Source organism: Oculina patagonica, chromosome 6 (assembly GCF_052425735.1).
Source record: "Oculina patagonica isolate OP01 chromosome 6, crgOcupat, whole genome shotgun sequence".
NCBI lineage: Eukaryota > Metazoa > Cnidaria > Anthozoa > Scleractinia > Oculinidae > Oculina > Oculina patagonica.
Window position 1 is genome coordinate 24,951,728 of NC_135763.1, and position 17,901 is coordinate 24,969,628.

Consider the following 17,901-nt stretch of genomic DNA (forward strand, 5'->3'; position numbering starts at 1 on the left):
TATTGGACGACACGCACTTTTGATCGAACATTCTGAAACCAATTTATTTGACTCGTGAAATTTGGTCCGTTCTTTTTTTAAATATCAGAGTCTGCGCTTTTGTGATTGCAGCAGTTGCAATCATGTTGTCCACTTGTCGTGGTATTTTCATGCCGGTGCTCATAAAGGAACAAAAGTCTGTTGATCAACATTTATCTTGTTTATATTGAAGTGTGATATTCCACTTATTATTAAGCATGAAGAGCCCTGTTAAAAATAATACTAAGCTTGGATAACTTAAACGGAACTTACTGGAATATACTAAGGATGCAAAATAGTATTTCACTACCTTTAAATTGCAATTCTTTTAGCCTTTCTGATATTAGTCAATATCAAAGCCTACAGGAGCCCATGCATCGCTTACTTTAATTGACTCGTGTATCACCAATTTAACCCATGTAGTAAAATCGGAGTTCGTCGCCTTGGCATTAGTGATCATTTTTGGTGTACTGGACTAGAAAAATTATTTGTGAGGGATGTTGGTAGTACAGATATTGAAACAAGACATATGGAAAAGTCTAGCAACGATAGTTGTAGCGCCCAGAACTAAATATCGTTTACGTGTGCTATTACGTAGCCCTCTTGGGGGTTATGTCACTTCGCGGTTACTTAAATGTCCTATAAAAAAGTTTTTTGTATTTCAGTTGTTTTCGCTTTCAAGCCGACATTTTGGTGGTTTTATGCAAGCAACCGGTCTAGAAGTTTACCGAGTTTTCGATTGGAATTGATTTCTTTCATCGGCCCACGCAGATTTTGAATCTTCACATATATTCCATCACGTCGCATCAAACAGCTCGGATTTCGTGTATTTATACAATTTGTATTCTGAATATTTCTCTTGAAACTAGTATCGGCAACAAAAAATCCCCATGGATAACTTTTGGTTTCCGATCCTACGTAAAATACTAAACGCTCTTATTAACAAATAATCAGGCAGCCTTGAATCAATATAAGGAGGACAGAAATAAGTCAAACAATGTATTATCAAAGCTAAAATCAAATACTTAAATGATATTTAGATGCTAATAGGAAAAGGCCTTAATACATGAAAACCGAACAATGAACCAATTTCTCCCACAAAAAAGAGAAAAGGACCCTGAAGAACCGAAAAGAAAAGGGCGTTAGCGACGAAATGACAACTAATCCCTTGACATTAATGGAGGTGAAATACAGAGTACATGGATTGGTCCGGTAATATTTGAGATCTCTAGCTATGGCCAAATACACCGACGATATTGTTATTATTGTACCTGTCAAAATAAACTCTGACACTTTGTTGTTGTCAAGAGCATTGCCAACAGGGCAGCTTAAAAAAGGATGTCGCTGGATTTCTCTAAGAAATGCCAGATGTTTGTGCTTGCAGAACACTGAATTATAAGTTGCTATGCATGAATTGACAACAAACTTAAGTTCAATAAACACATTTCAAATATTTGTAAAAACGTCAATAAACAGCTTTTGAAAGTTATAAAGCATTTTAGAATTCTTTTAGCAACCTGGTATCATGTGAATTTGAGCTCTAATATATTGCCTCTCTTACAGTACTGTTGTTGTGTTTGGCACCTTTTTGGTGCAAGAAACACAGAATAGTTAGAGCTACTAAACAAAAAGCCCTTCGGGGTTAATTTCATAGAAAGTTTTTGTTAAGATGATAGGTATTTCGTCACCCTGGCAAAAAAAGGCAAGTTATAGATATACTTAGGGGACATCCATTATTTATGCCAGGGGGTGGGCTGGCAAGATCCATCATAAAGCAAAACAAGAGATGTTATGTGATAAATAGGTAGCCCCCTCCCTTACCCCATATCCAAAAAAAAAACATTGTTCAAAATGAAGAAACTTTAATGCGGACACTTTAAAGCTTGTATTTATGTATTTTATTTTGTATGTTTGTTCTCACTGATTTTTCAAGTGATTGGTAAATGCTGGGGAAAATCTAGTACCACTCGATCTAGAGGTAATATTGAGACATCATTTTCGCGATACCGTGACTATTTTCAAAATTAGTTTTAAACTGTGATGTATGAGCTATTGTGTTTCAGACTATCCTCATTTCCATCATCAGAGAACAACAATAAAAGCATTTCCCATAATAAAATAATAAAAACCTTACGGCATTGAAAAAACAGATAGCCCCGTCTGTGTACGCAGATTCCCTGATGACTCCCTCCACCCGGCATGGAACCTTATTCAATTTGTATAAAATGTGTTAATGTTCAAGCACTGGTATTTTAAAGAAAAAGATGACCAAAGAGGAGCAAGGAAACTAACTTTACTATTCACTTAATTGTCAACTAGTATTTTATTAATTCATTACAATTTAACGGCCCTTAGAATAGAAAAACCTAGAAATATACAATCACATACAATACAGTAAAAAGGAAATGTACCATAAGGATGGTCAGCAAAAGAGATATAATCCCCATCCATGGCAGACCACCTTAGAGAAAAAAAAAAACACCGAGAAATTCCGAAATAAAATCATCAGCAACAACCACATCAATCAGTTTTTGCAGTCAAATAGTCCCTCGCACCCCTCTAAATATACATAGATTTATTTGTCTGGCGATATTATAACTGGCGCCACTGTAAATATCTTGCCCGTGAACATGTTTTTAGATAGTAGGTAGGTCTTTCTCTCTGATTGCTTTTTCTTAATTTGAAGACTCTAGAACTGTTGTTGCTACACTATAATCCGGATTGAAATAGTCTTTAAAATTGAGAAGTACTGCCCTGAAACAAAATTGAACTAATAATAATAATAAAATAATAATAATAAATAATATTTTAAGAGGAGGCCTCCAATCACCCAGGGGGTGGTTTTCAGGAGGGTCCTCTGAGAAAATAAATGTTAAACATTAAAATACATTAAAATCTAAAATACAATTAAAAGACAAAACTGCATGTTTTTCGGAAGATCATTCTAACTGGGATTTTTTATGTTAACATTGTTCAAAGCCAGTATTTGCTTTTTTATTCTTAGAATATGCAAATGTTATGGATATACCAAAGACCGGCTTTCCAGGACGCTCGATTCGTTAATAATGTCACTACCGGTATTTCTCTATAGAAAAGAAGTTTGAGGCTCTGCCTCAAAAGATATATTCTTAGACTGCATTAAATTTTTTTATAAAGAAAGCTCTCAATTTGGATTTACTTGTAATAATATTAAGATAGCAGATTTTATCGTGATAAGAGATAGGGAATTGTTCAACAGAATAGCTAGTGACTTAAGTTTGTGCTGTACGACTCATTTCCTTTCTAAAAGAGGAAGATCTCTTCGTAAGCGACGGCATGAGAACGTCTTCCCAAGGAAAGAGCAGATAGATTCAAGCAATATTTTATAAATAGATGTATTTTTAAACGTTTTATTATTATTGATTGCTCACATCAACCCTTATCAGCTCGGACCAAACGTGATTTAAATCTCGATCACTCTCAAGAAAAATGTAAACGGTTTTAAAGACGACGATAGCACATGAGAGATGTTAGTCAAGCACTGAGAAGAGCGAGACTTTGAGTTCTCGATTACTCTCATCCTTGTTTGGCCAGGATAGTCTCGATAAAGAACATCATTATGATACAAGCAAAACACACCGACTCAAACAATATAGTTCACTCAGTCAAAATCCTTGATTACATCTGACAGGGTCGGCCAGGGGGGTAAGGGGTATACCAATATACCCGAAAAACAAGTACCAGGATATCCAAAATTTCCACTCAAAATCATGCAAAATAACAAAATTTAAAGCGTGATTTCACTGTTAAATACTGTACACCCAATTACAATTTAAACTTCCCTGTATACCGTATACCTAAAAACCCTGATTGACCCTGATCTGAGAAAAAAACCAAGCACTAAAATCTGTCCGCCAGCTTGTCTTCAATGTCACTAGTTATCCCTTGCTATACATTTGATAAAGATTGTTGCAGAAAAATTGTTCCTTGTCATGTTTTCAAGTGGCAAAATTAGCGGAAACAAGGAAAATGTTTTCCAGCCCAGGTGGCTCAACGAGGAAACAATGTTCCAAGAACAGTGTTATGCATGCGCATAAACTAGTCAACATTGCTTCCATGGTGGCTAAACTGAGCAACATCGTTTCGCCAAAAAGCAAAAATTTATTTTCAAGATGCAAAATTGTTTTTAACCTAAGGAAAAAGCACTTTCTTGTTTCCGAGAGCCAAAATTTGTTTCTGCAACATATTTGCCATGCGGCTAAACTGGGAAACATTCGCCTCCGAAACAATGTTATAGCCACACTGTGTACTTGTTTATCCAGTCACACTACTGAACTCATAACCTTTTGGGAATAGCTGATCATGCAAATTAAAATTACATCGTTAGCTTTAGTGGTCTCTTTACTGAATTATATATCTGTCGAGATTTACCGAGGGACGAATCCAAGGTGCTGATCCCACTTTTCTGTTAAAAAAGTAGGGCTGAAAGCCCGAAACCTTTTCGCTCCCGTTTCAGATAAATCAAACCCAACTGGTAGCACAGGGGTCAGGGACCTTGTTCAAATCTTATGTCCCAGCAGCTACAAAGAGGACTAGATAGTGTGCATATAAATTATATTGCAGCAGAATTTAATAGAAATTGTCACGTTTTGTCCATTTTATTAGCTTTTACTACATGCTTAATACTCATTACTTTACAGGACTCAATTAAACTTGCACTACGTTAATTCTGTAAAAAAACGGTTCAATTTTTTTTAATGACTTTTGTAAAAATCCTATTATTTTGACTCTTTTAAGTATGGACTATTTTCGTCCCCAGAGCTGCTCGTCCCTCTTAGCCGGCGGCGGAGCCTGGGCACAAGAAATAAATAGTAAAGAAATTATTCAACATGACACGAGCGTGGGACAAAGAAAAAATCTGAGTCCCCGGCGGGAATCGAACCCATGGCCTCCCAGATACCGGTTGGGCGCTCTAACCAACTGAGCTACGAGAGACTCGTTGTTGAGCTGGGCCATTTACTAGGTTGATATGTGACACGCGTCCTGCATACTGCTAGGATCAGCAATGTCGAAATCATCAAATGTGTAGTAAATAATAAAGATGGTAAATTTCAAGCTCGGTGATAAATAGTAAAGAAATTATTCAACATGACACGAGCGTGGGACAAAGAAAAAATCTGAGTCCCCGACGGGAATCGAACCAATGGCCTCCCAGATACCGGTTGGGCGCTCTAACCAACTGAGCTGCGAGAGACTCGTTGTTGAGCGAGAGACATGTTGAATAATTTCTTTACTATTTATCACCGAGCTTGAAATTTACCATCTTTATTGTTTACAAGAGATAAATAGCTATGAGGATACACGATTGGATTGGCTGGATCTTGACAAAAGGAATAGCCAATCAAATGAACCGTTATGAGATCACTTTGTTAGAAAGGAAGTTTGAAACGGTTGATTTGGTTGGCTAGTGCAGACATAATACCTCATTAAGTGAATAAAAGACAAAGTCGGACCAAATTTCTGTACTTGAAGAAAACTCACCGATATTTCTGATAAAATCTAACAGGATAGATTTCTCTGCGAACGGCATGGTGGTTCTTCTCGGTTTATAATAAATACAGGGATTAAAATAAATCGATACGATCATCCGTAAGGCAGCAGGAGGTATGATTGAAGACTGTGCCACTCGCAGATGACCAGTTCCAAAAGATTGTGGCCACCGAGACGTTAACAGTTAGAGAAGTGAAACCGGTGGCTATTCTGTATTGCTACGGTCAGTTTTGAGCAAAACAGAACATTTTTTACAAGAACACGCAATTTGTCTTCATTTCTCTGACATTGGTCCTGGCCTTTCATTCAAAGAGAATCTGTCACTGTACATCTAGACTAAACTCTCATTTTACGCAGGTAACTGTATGAATATTTACTATTTTTGTTACTACTGTGTTCGTTAGTTTCCCTAAATATTTACTCAGTGCTTTTTAATGGAAGAACCCTTTAATGTTACTGGTCATTTTCGTTTACTGATCGATACTTCAAATGTGAGTTTCATTTGAGCTTGACGAACAGATAAACTAGCAGCCAGATTAACTAGCAGCCAATTATAAATTGGCTAAATTGAGAGTGAGATTAACTATAGACTAAAAAGCAAATATTTTGGTAACAACTTGAATTGAATATTTTATCATCTTTTAATGATGAAACCATGACCTTCATATTTTCGTAAGTCTGTACTTGAGGCGGACAGGATGATCACTAAAATTTCTTTATCTTTAAAAATCGCTATTTATGTCAAATCATAATCTTAACTTGGAGAAAGTGTTTTTTTTAAATTGAATAAAACCTTACAGCGCGCGCAAAACAGCAAAACGTAAAATAAGTAAAAAGATGAGACCATTTCGTTGTTTGATAAGACTTCTGCAACCTCTGTATGGATTGTAACCTCAGTTGTAGAATATGATTTAAATCCTGCGTTAAAACTCGCATTTTAGAATACAAAAAGGGTTTTTCCCCCGTAGAATCAAACATCTTTCGAACATAACAAGCTTTAGATTATTCGTGCATACATATGCCTGTTGAGTGAACTCTGTAAATGACTTAATTCCTTATTAAATATTCCATGGCTTAGGATTGAAGAATCCCGTTTCATCAACAAGCTTGTATTGAACTGATTCATTTACTTGAAGAACTTCATATAAAGAAATTTCAGTTTTCTCGCCAATAAACGCGCCTGATTGTTTTTGTGCATGAGCAAGATATCAGAGTCGTTCTTGATGTTTCGTGATTTTTTGGTGAAAAGGAGTGAAAAGTTTTTAAAATTTAAACCCGTCAAGCAGCAGGAGATACAGTTGAAGATTGCGCCACTGGCAAATGACCAGTTTAAAAAGATTGTGGGAACCGAAACGTGAATAGGCGGGTGGTCTTTCTGTTTTTCCATAGTGCGTTTGAGAAACTAAGAGCTTTTTCTCGGCAACACAATATTCTTTCCTTCTTTCTTTGGCATTGGTCCTGGTCTCTCATTGATAGAGAATTTACCTACTTTAAAACTTGAGTATCATTTTAAGCAGGTAACTGAAACATTTCCTATTTTGTTATTTCATTGTCTTGTTATTTAAAAGGTTTTTTCATTGTCTGGTAATTAAAATAAATATATTGTTAGGAATTTTTGGTTTCGAAGGAAGAAAACCTCGAAGTGATAGTTTTTGTTAACTGTAACATCGATTTTTTTTTAAAATGTAGACATCCCAAAAGTTTTAGTCCAGTTTACTTTGATACTAAAAATCACAACGTTAGTTAAGACTGACTAACAAAAATCCTTATATTGGGTCACGGCTAAATTATCTGAATTAATAGATATTAAGCCATACGCACAGAAAGTAACTATTTTGGCAATAAATTGTGTTTCTTTCGAAACATATTTAACAATGTAACGTTTATAAAACAATCAGAATGAATCACTTAACTGATCAGATTCATGTGACTCTGTTCATGAGAGAGCTCGCTACAACGCATATCGGAAACCTCAGAAAATATTAAGAACGGACTTATGACAAATCCTTAATCTTAATTGGTACGAAATACGTTTTAAGTTGTACGAGACTTTAAAAATGTTACCAATTTTCATGCGCCCTCTATGAATGAAAGGTCTAGACGAAAAGTTGAGTCAGTTTTCTATTGGTTGTGAAATAGCTCGATCCGCCGTCTCTGTACTGAAAAGGCAGTTGACACTACAGAACACTTGGTGTTATATTCCTTCTGTTAGGAATTCGCATTTTATACGTTTTATTCGCGTTTTAGGAACTCGCGTTTTATATCTTAACCGTATTTTTTTAGGTAAAATCAGACAAAATTCTAAAACAATAAGTTCATTTGGGCTTGCAAATTCCTGTTGTGTGTACTTAGTGAACGACGGTTTTTATTGACCGGATCTCTGTACTTAGAATAAATTAACTTTCTTCAAAGCTTTCTGACAACGGGGCTAATTATGTTTACGAACACAAGTGATCCTCACAAGTCAACGTAGAGGGGAAAAGGAATTTAAATCCGCCGAGCCAGGACCGTAACCAGACGCTTTGTCATAGACGAGGCAAGATCTTGCTAGTGGATTCTGGGTTGGTTCTGGTGGCATGCCCTCCAGAAAAGTTTGAAATCTAGAAGCTACGAATCTCATTTAGAGGCATTTTTCATGAGGTTTTTCTTAAACAAAATCACTCCTGTTCAACTGGATATTATTTACCAAACAAAACATATTTTGTTTTTTATTTTGGGTAGAAATTTACACGAGGCAAGTGCCTCGTCTTGCCTCTTCCTAGTTACGGCCCTGCGAGCAGCAGGGGATATGGGTAAAGATTGTGCTATTGGCAAATGACCAGTTCCATAAGATTGTGGGAACCGATACGTGAATAACTAGAGAGTTAACGCGGGTGGCGATTCTGTTTTTGTCAAAGTGTGTTTGAGCAAAATCAAGCTATTTTTACAAGAACACGCAATTTTGTCCTCATTTCTCTGACATTAGTCCTGGCCTTTCATTCATAGAGAACCTTACTCAGTACATCAAAACGCTACTGTCATTTTAACCAGGTAACTAAATATTTCCTATATTTCTATTGGTGTGTCTGTTAATTCCCTATTTAGTCAGTGCTTTTTAATGGAGAAACACTTCAATGCTTCTGATTAGTTCCTTTTACTGAACGATATTACATTAACGTGAGTTTTATTTGAGCTTGTCTAACAGATATCCATGTCTAGTAGCAGCCACTTATATTATCTGTTAATTCCTTATTTAGTCAGGGCTTTCTAATGAAAAAACACTTTAATGCTACTGATTAGTTACGTTTACTGAACGCTACTACATTAACGTGAGTTTTATTTGAGCTTGTCTAACAGATATCCAGGTCTACTAGCAGCCACTTATAAATTAACTAAATTAAATGTGAGATAAACTTTAAACTAGAAAGCAGTTATTTTGGTAACAACTTTTTGAATTCTTTTTAACCGTTTTGTAACAATTTTTTTACTAAATGATGAAACCCTGACTTTAGATGTTTTGTCTGTCTGTGCGTGAGGCGGACCAGATTATCGTAAACATTTCTTTGTCTTTAAAAATGAGAAAAATCGTTATTTATGTCAAATTATAATCTTAACTTGGATAAGACTTTTGCCGCCTCTGTATTGATCGATTGTAACCACAGTTGTAGAATATGATTAACATCCTGCGCTGGAACTTGCATTTTGAGATACAGAAATATTAGTTTCTTCGTAGAATCAAACATCTTTCGAACGTAACAAGATCATTCGTGCATACATATGCCTGTTGAGAGAACTCAGTAAATGACTTAATTCCTCATTAGGTATTCCATTGCTTAGAGTTGAAGAATCCCGTTTCATCAACAAGCTTGTATTGAACTGATCATCAGACTGAATATCAGTTTTCTCGCCAATAATTCAAACGTGACTGATTGTTTTTGTGTATTAGCAAAATATTAGAGTCGTTTTTGGTGAAAGGAGTGAAAAGTTTTAAAAATTTAAACCCGTCAAGCAGCAGGAGATACAGTTGAAGATTGAGGCAATGGCAAATGACCAGTTTAAAAAGATTGTGGGAACCGAAACGTGAATAGGCGGGTGGTCTTTCTGTTTTTCCACAGTGCGTTTGAGAAAATAAGAGCTTTTTTCACGGCGACACTTTAGTCTTTCCTTATTTCTTTGGCATTAGTCCTGGTCTCATTGATAGAGAATCTACTTTAAAACTTGAGTATCATTTTAAGAAGGTAACTGAAACATTTCCTATTTTGTTATTCCATTGTCTTGAAATTTCAAATAAATTTATTGTTAGGAATTTTGGATTAGAATAAAAGAAAAAACCTCGAAATGATAGTTTTTAGCTTAGATTATTGAAAGATACTACAGATTAGAATTGTATTTGTTGGCCTGTCTAACAGGAAACCAAAGTTAGATATTTTACTTTTAAAACTTGTTTAACAATGTAGAAAATGACTTAATTTATCTAAAATGAATCTGTTTCACCTTTATGTCCATTTCGCAAAACATAATGATTTTCAGTGAGCTACAGCAAATATAAAAATCAATTTTAGGCAATTTCACTGCATTGCTTATTTTAAATTTAGTATTTTTACTTCTTTTTATGCCATTTTATTTCTTTTAAGTTGGATTTCGTAAAGGCTTTGGGCTCGAAGAGAGTCCTCTTTAAGGCTTTTAAGACTCACCGTGAATCCCGCGAATTTTCTTTAATTCCGTCGAAGAGATCCATTTTGGTGAACTATTTTTTAAAAATAATGTCTAAAAGTTCTAGTGAGTTTAAATTTTTGTGAAATCAAGGAAAGTTTGAAATACCCCAGAAGAGCCAACAATGGCAGATAGAATTAACGCAAAACGAGCTTTTTCACGCGCCAGTAGGAAAGAAGAAAGCTTGCATTCGTTTCATTTTCACACAGTTTGTTTTTGTTTTTTGGACATTTTGTCGAGCTAAACTTCATCTCAAATTAAATAGGTTTTTCTTTTTTAAGCCGTTAAAAAATATAACTATCGCGATCACGATTCCATTTACACACCAAATTTAAACTGATTTCAGAAGGTCATAACTCTTCTAGTGTACATCTTGACAAAAAGGACGTTCCGAAGAAAAAGTTTTGCTTATAGTTTGTCATATCTAAAAAGTTAGTTTGGCCCGTGGAAATTAAGCGCACTAGACGAAAAACTATGAAGGGAATGTTTACAAATCGCACCATTTTTGGGCGACCGAGCGAAAAACTCGATTTATTTATTTACGTTGTAAGATATAATTTTACATGACCATAACACAAATTATCCTCAGACAACGTATATCACACATTAAAGCAATATTTTTTAAAGGCGCAGAAAGGCGGATAAGACGTCATACACGAGTCAACTTACATTTCATTTAACTTAACTGAAGTATTCATATCGAGATTAGCCTTAATATATATTGTTTAGTGCTTTATTCATTACCGATCTCTATGTCAACAGAGATTTAACTGCGAACACATAGGGTGGTCTTCCTGTGGACTTAGTGCGCGGTTTTTAAATCTCGACATTTTTGTTGTCAAGATTTACGTCCTGAGGGTTCTTAACAACTTACACTAATGCTTGTGGGAATTTTGATTTCAAGAGTTTGGTTCTACTGGTTGCAGGTTCCCGTCTCCAGCCTGTTTGTCTTTAATTCTCTGAACGAACCGATCTCAAACTTAAAAAATAGGTCACCAAGGGTGACATGAGTCTAATGCCGTATGGCATAGTGATACAGATTGCGCGGTTTTCGTAAGCCGGTTAAAATTGGTTAGAGGTTTGTGTTCGGGAGTTTAATTTAAATTGCTTATAGCAAGCTAGGGGCATCGTGGATGATTATGGATGAAAACGAAACAGTCACAAATGTTATATGCTTCACAAAATTTAAAGTATGAACAGGAGTTGATGTTACTTCTTCCGTATTGTCCGTAAAAGCAGAAACGATTAAACATTTGGACAAGATTGCGTGACGATTTACAAAAAGCATGTTCATTACAACAAGGGTTGAAGAACTTCACATCGTTTTCTTTCAGATTTTTCACCATTTTGATGATGACTCTTGAAACAGATTTTGCAATAAAAGCACTTGAAATAGTGACTGTTACTCCATTGTACTGTAAGCACTTAGTGACAGATTTTCCTAAAAACGGGTGTAAATGCTCACGTCAATATAATGATGACCTTTTGAACGCTGGAAACTAGGCAATTATTATCGAGCTACCATACACAGGAGCGAAGACTGTTTATCATGATGTACAAATTTCGCGAATCATCACTTCCATATCAATGTAACCATTTTATGATTTTTCTAGCTGTAAGAAGAACTTAAGATCTCTGAGAGTCGTAAAAGCATGAAATTCGATTTCAGTGTATGGCAAAGGCCGGGACAGTGTAATACTGCAAAGCGGCCAAACAAACGCATTTTGATTTAGTCGCGTAACTTGATTTACATTTATCCATGTACATCTTTTATTTTTGAAGGTTTTTGTTTGCACTGTAAAGAAAAAATTGGTCAAAATTCGAATGACTTAAATACAAAATACGAGGTAAAGTTTTCTATTTTTTAAAACAAAATAAATATTTGGTCGCATTGTGTAAATAAACGCGAGTCGCCGTCGAAATATTTTTTCTCAAAGACGTCTTGCTTTTTAAGCAAGACGAAAACACAAGTGCTTAACTGAACTGAAAACGAAGATTTATTTTCACAAAAAGCTTACAAATGTCTTAACTGGAAAATTATTTCGTCCTGTTCAAGTGTTGAATAATCGTGACTTGAGAAAGAACTTTTAATTATGCGTGGGAACACGTGTCGCTGATTGGCTGTTTTTAATTGAAACTAATCGTGCGTGTCCGTACGGAGTCCGTTCTTGCAGCTGATCATTGTTTTCTACATTACAGCGAACGATTATCGATCCCGAACCATTCCCTTGGGATTGCTAACAGCTTTTTTTCATATAACAAAGAGTCTAATGCGCATGCGCAAAGCGCACGCAAGCATTAGACTCAAAAATTAAAACATTTTAATCAAGATTTAGAATTGTGGTGTCGTCAAATAAATGACCAATGTACCTTAAATACATAAGCTAAAGATGATTTGAGAGGTCTATGTGAATTTAGTTTCTAATCCTTTTAAAATGACTTTAAAACCTATTTGTCTATTTCACAGTCTACTAAAGACATCAGGAAAAACTGTTTTTATCTCTTTACTTAATTAAAGTGATACAGACAGAAAAAGAAATATATGTTGCGTCTAACAGAATTATGTTTCTTTTTCTATTTCAGTCGTTGAAGATGAAATTTTTGATTGCTCTGCTGTTTTTCCACCTCGTCTTGACTACTGCATTTGCAGCAAGCATACGTAAGATTCTTTTGCCTTTTAATTTGCATGTATTTGCACTGTAATATGTTCTTCCTATTTAGTGCTTTCTCTTTCGAGAATTAGTTTTAGAAAGACTCTAACGTCAGTAACGAATTTACCGAATGGATGATTGTGTGTGTTTAAGATCAGGGGAACTATGGCCGCTTATCTTAGCCATAAATTACTGGCTAATAATTAATTCACCATTTTTAAAGACTGTATTTGTTACCTGAACTTTCTATATGGCATTCACACCTTGCCGAGGAAGTCACTAAACACTGATTTTGCAGATTGTGCCAGGTGGAAAGTATACTTCATAAGGAACATTATCAAAGTGTGATCTGGAAACGTGTTTTTAGTTACTGCGCGCAAAAAGAAACAATATTGACAGTTATTAATGAATGGCTCATAAGATGTTTCATACGAGGGCGCATGCTGGCCAGTTCCTTCGTATTAATTTCTTGTCAGTTTCGTGTCATATGTTTGGAATTACCTGTGAATTTAAACATCGGGTTGTTTTAACTAGCTGACTCGACGTCCTCCAATTATAACCCTTAAAAAGTTATACTAAGAACATTAAAATGGAAGAAAATAACGCACCATTTGCTGAACAGCACAGTTTCCTTCATTTTACTTTGTTGCCTTCTTTTAAAAATTTACTTCGTCTCTTGAATTCAGATCAGCCATTTAAAGGAAAGCAAAGGCATGATAACGATAGTGCTGCTAAACGAGGTAAGCAAAAAAAAAAAATGAATTCAATGGGATTCATGTATTTTTGCTGTGGTGTTTTTCTTTTTTGACATTTTTTTTATTAGAAATTGAATGTAAGTGATCATTACGTGACGAAGCTTGTTTAACATTACTACATGACTTCACAAAAAATTTTGGCCATTTACTAAACTCATTTAATTTTCCAACAAATAGTGATTTATAAGGGGCTGCATTTATATTGTTTAAAATTTCTAATCGAACATTTCTGGAATTTCTAATTATTCTCTAAAAATCCCTATCTCTGAACGACCATGTCCGTCAAAATTGCATCCGCAATGCCTCGCTGACATAATAAATGTTTTGCTGACCACAATAAATTCACCAGATTTTGCTACAGAGAACTATAAAACAAAAAAGATATTAAATTCCAGGAATGCATTATGCATTTACCCTTCGAAAGTATTTCCCGAGATTACGTATACACTCTTTTGAGTTTAAGTTTTACTTAGAGTTCCAAAAAATAATGTCAGTATTGAAACTATCGCGACTGTTTTCCATTCATTTTCTCTACTTTTCATTACTGTCGTCAACCCACTTCACAAGTTAACGATCGTAGGCTGAAGATGCAATTTTCAGCAACACGTTTCTCAAATTCACATATAATTTAATAGTCAGTTTAACTCAATTTCTATTAAGTTAGTTTAATTCAATTAAGCATTATATTTCATCCTTTATACATGTATTCATAGTTTTCAGATAAGACGAAGAGCCACTCTGTGAATATACTGTCCGATATGCCCTTATTATTATTATTATTATTATTATTATTATTATTATTATTATTATTATCAAACAACCTAGAGCTGATGTGGCTTCCTCTCTCTAAATATAGTTACAGGTGGAGGTGGAGGTGGAGAACCAAACAGATTGTACCACTGGTTTGGTAAGTTGAAACGTATTATTATGTTTGATTCATGAACTGTTGTAATGTTTACAGAGAACTTCGCCAGTTAAGGATACTCTAAGTATAGAATGCATTAATTGCAGTTTTTTAATTTTTAAATACACAGGATTTGCATGCGGCAATCTCTATAACACTCATAAAGCATGGGAACGGTCTCCGGAGTGGATGAAAGCATCGTATAGGTTGGAGATGGAATATCTTGGTGGAGATATCGGTAAGAAGTTTTCACAGATGGCCACTTCTTAATGGACTATTAAAACTGTCCCTCATGATTCTTTCTTTGAGTTTAATAAGACCAATACCCCGGCCCATTTGCTCATACAAAACATGTTTAGTTAAACCAGGTTTAGCAAAATTAAAACCAGCAACAGAAAACAGAAAGACTGAATTTTGAATAGGGCTCAAGTAAGCTCAAACATGTGCTTTCCTTGCTCAAAATTTAAATTCGACAAACATCAGTGATTTTGCCCTGGGTTGAAAATCTTAAGCTTACTCTACAAGATCACATAATTTTTGATTTTCGTCATATGGCGTCACATGACGTCATAAGAGCCGCCATCTTTGATCCACCATCTTGGATTTCACAATTTTCCTGGAAATTCAGAAAATAACGAAAATTGATGCAAAATCGAGCCAGACTGCTTATGGAATGTAAAAAATAAACAAATTGTACGAATTTGTTTAAAAACACTGGAAAATAAAGAAAAATGTTAAAAATGACGGTTTTTGGCCAGAACTGCTTGTAGTTATGAATCAATCGTGTACTTTCTTCGTTTACACACTCGCCCTTACACACTTGCATTAACGCTCGTGTGTACACCAAGAAATACAAGTGACTCGTGGGATATTCCATTTTATTAAAACCTATCAATGCTATATTGAATTCCTAAGTTTTGATTTTTTAACAGGGAATTAGCCACAAATATGGTGGCCGATACGCGTCAACGAAAACAGCTGGGAGCTCAACATTTTTAATTGTTTGGGCATTTTAATAAAGCAATTATATATTCCACTCGCGCTTGTTGGATATGAGATCGTCATAGCAATTCGACCGTACGCGCCTCGTTGTCTATCTACCATCCCATACCCAACGTGCGCTCGTGGAATACTTGTTTAGTATACCACTCGAAAGGGATGCATAACTAGTATGTATTGTACGTCCGAGGGTTAAATAAACAGCTAAACGTGTTTAGCTCTGGTGGGAATGGTGTTTAGCTTTGGTGTGGATAGGGAATACCTAAGTTAGGCTATTTTAGGCGATAAATGGTGTCCTTGTTTATTGAATAACGAGTTGTTAAAACGGTAAAATCTCAGCTACCTACATATGAACTAAACTAGGCGTGATTTGTAAGCATTATAGAGCACTTTCTCAGACACAAAAAACTAACATAAACCGTGCGCCGTATTCACCCTGAAGAAGGGTCCTACACCCGAAACATCTGTGTTCTGAGACAGTTTTGACAGTTTTTGATATTTATTGCTTTGAATATCAGTTCAGTTAACATATATACTCCCAATATAAATTGCAACAAAACTTGTGTTATGCAGATTTGTAATCTGTTCTAGTTTGATCATCTCTGTCTTGGAATTGTATCCTAGTAATTTTTAATGCTAAGCTAGCATTGAAGTACTCTGATTTGCAATTGTTCTCCATTTTATAACATTTTTTTCTATTTCTCGATCAATATGTAGATACTCCTCTAAAAGGTGCCTTAAAGGGTATGATCGAGGGCGGCGTAGAGTACTACAAACACAACCCTACAGATGCCATGCAGATGGGACGCGACATTGCCAAGGTTGCAAACATTACACCAGATAAAGGCATCGCGTTCGCCCAAGGTTTTATGTCAACTGCCAAGTTCGAATGAGCTAGGAATAAAAACGAAATTAGTTGTCATATATAGTATAGTATTGTATTAATCGGAAATGATTTAATAAATACCAATAATTAATGCATCGGTAAGATAGAGTGAATTTCTTTACCGTTTTGTGATGACGGAGAGTAAAAGATTCCTATTTTGCGAACCTGCGAGCCCGAGCCTTTTTTTGCGAAACGCGAGCCTGTTTTTTTTCGAGCCCCGAAAGCTAAACGCCAAAAATCTCTCTAGTCTTTATAAATGACCTGTCAACAAGTTCAACTGCAAGCCGAAATATTTCTGCCTTTGAGTTTTTTTTCCTGTCTGCGAAGCGTCCGTGTTTAAACAATAGTCGTGGTGATGTCACAAACTGCTCTCTCCAAACTCTTTGTATAGTTCCCGTTGTTTTAATTATGGCCTCGCTTTTGCCGTGGTTTCTTGATCCTTCCTCACGCTTTCCGTGGAAAGTATTAAAACATCATCCCTACAAATAGAGCCGTACTATTTCCCGGGGACCATCTCACGATTTATGTCACCTAGAAATAGAACCAGCAATAGAAATTTTAAGGAATCGCATGACGCTTTCAAAAGACTTGAACTATACACAGGCTGGCCGTGTCAAACTGAAGGAAGAATCGGCTCGAAATACATAACTGTAGATCTCTTTGCAACCGTTTTTGAAATGAAATCCCCCTTTCTTGAATGAGTCAGTTAAAATTGCTGGTTTCAGCTGTAAGTTAATATATTTACATTTTATAATATAATTCGATATTTCGAAGCATTAAATATATTACCTTACAGCTAAAGGCAGCAATTTTAACTGACTCATTCAGGAAAGTTAAAAACACGTTAATTAAAAGGAAGTTAATTGACGAGTTGTTATATACACACGCATTTGAACAAGAAATATTCCGACGTACTCCAAGAAACATTTAATAAACTTTCTGAATCAAAAACTAATTCCTAGGGGTGCGGGCAGGCCTATGGCTTTAATCACCACATTTCCTTTAGACATTTTTCTAGCGCAAAAAAAGCCATGCCCCAGCTTGGTACCGATGATGTGACTCTAGCTATTTACACTAGACTACAATGTCAGTAGCACGTCACGCGACCCGGTTTCGCGGTAAATTCCAAGGATTTGCGTATAGTTTGAACAGAATACTTGATTGTTTATGGGTGAATTTGTATTTAATTTTGGTAAAGAAGGAAAAATATGGCAGAAAAATAGTGGCTCGCACAAAGAGACTCGCTGTTCGCTGCTCGTGGCTCCGGCTCGCAGGCTCGCACATTAGCTATTCTCTAGTAAGTTTTACTAAAGAAACTATGGTGGTCAACTTTGTATATGAATTAAATCGCATATCAACTAGAGTGAAGAAATGTTTCTTGCAGATTGCAAAGAAATCTTGAAAAAAATTAGAGATTCGAAGGAATTTTAATCCATGACCTCCAAGTCTGCGTCGAGCCACGTGGCC

General features: G+C 35.6%; 1 protein-coding gene across 1 annotated transcript; it reads left to right on the forward strand.

Annotated features, from left to right (window-relative positions):
* Positions 1-6,976: 6,976 nt before the first annotated feature.
* Positions 6,977-16,529, forward strand: LOC144658823 (uncharacterized). The gene is made up of 7 exons (XM_078519306.1): positions 6,977-7,064; positions 8,533-8,577; positions 12,823-12,898; positions 13,577-13,630; positions 14,502-14,552; positions 14,680-14,787; positions 16,266-16,529. Exons 3-7 carry the CDS (start codon positions 12,832-12,834, stop codon positions 16,439-16,441), a joined length of 456 nt encoding a protein of 151 aa, XP_078375432.1. The 5' UTR covers positions 6,977-7,064; positions 8,533-8,577; positions 12,823-12,831; the 3' UTR covers positions 16,442-16,529.
* The last annotated feature ends 1,372 nt before the right edge of the window (positions 16,530-17,901 follow it).

Bases quoted from the DNA above. Each gene is read 5' to 3' on its own strand.
- LOC144658823 (XM_078519306.1), top strand. From the start codon at position 12,832: ATGAAATTTTTGATTGCTCTGCTGTTTTTCCACCTCGTCTTGACTACT. The intron at 13,631-14,501 runs GTAAGCAAAAAA...CTCTAAATATAG, and splicing joins CGATAGTGCTGCTAAACGAG to TTACAGGTGGAGGTGGAGGT. The intron at 14,788-16,265 runs GTAAGAAGTTTT...ATCAATATGTAG, and splicing joins ATATCTTGGTGGAGATATCG to ATACTCCTCTAAAAGGTGCC.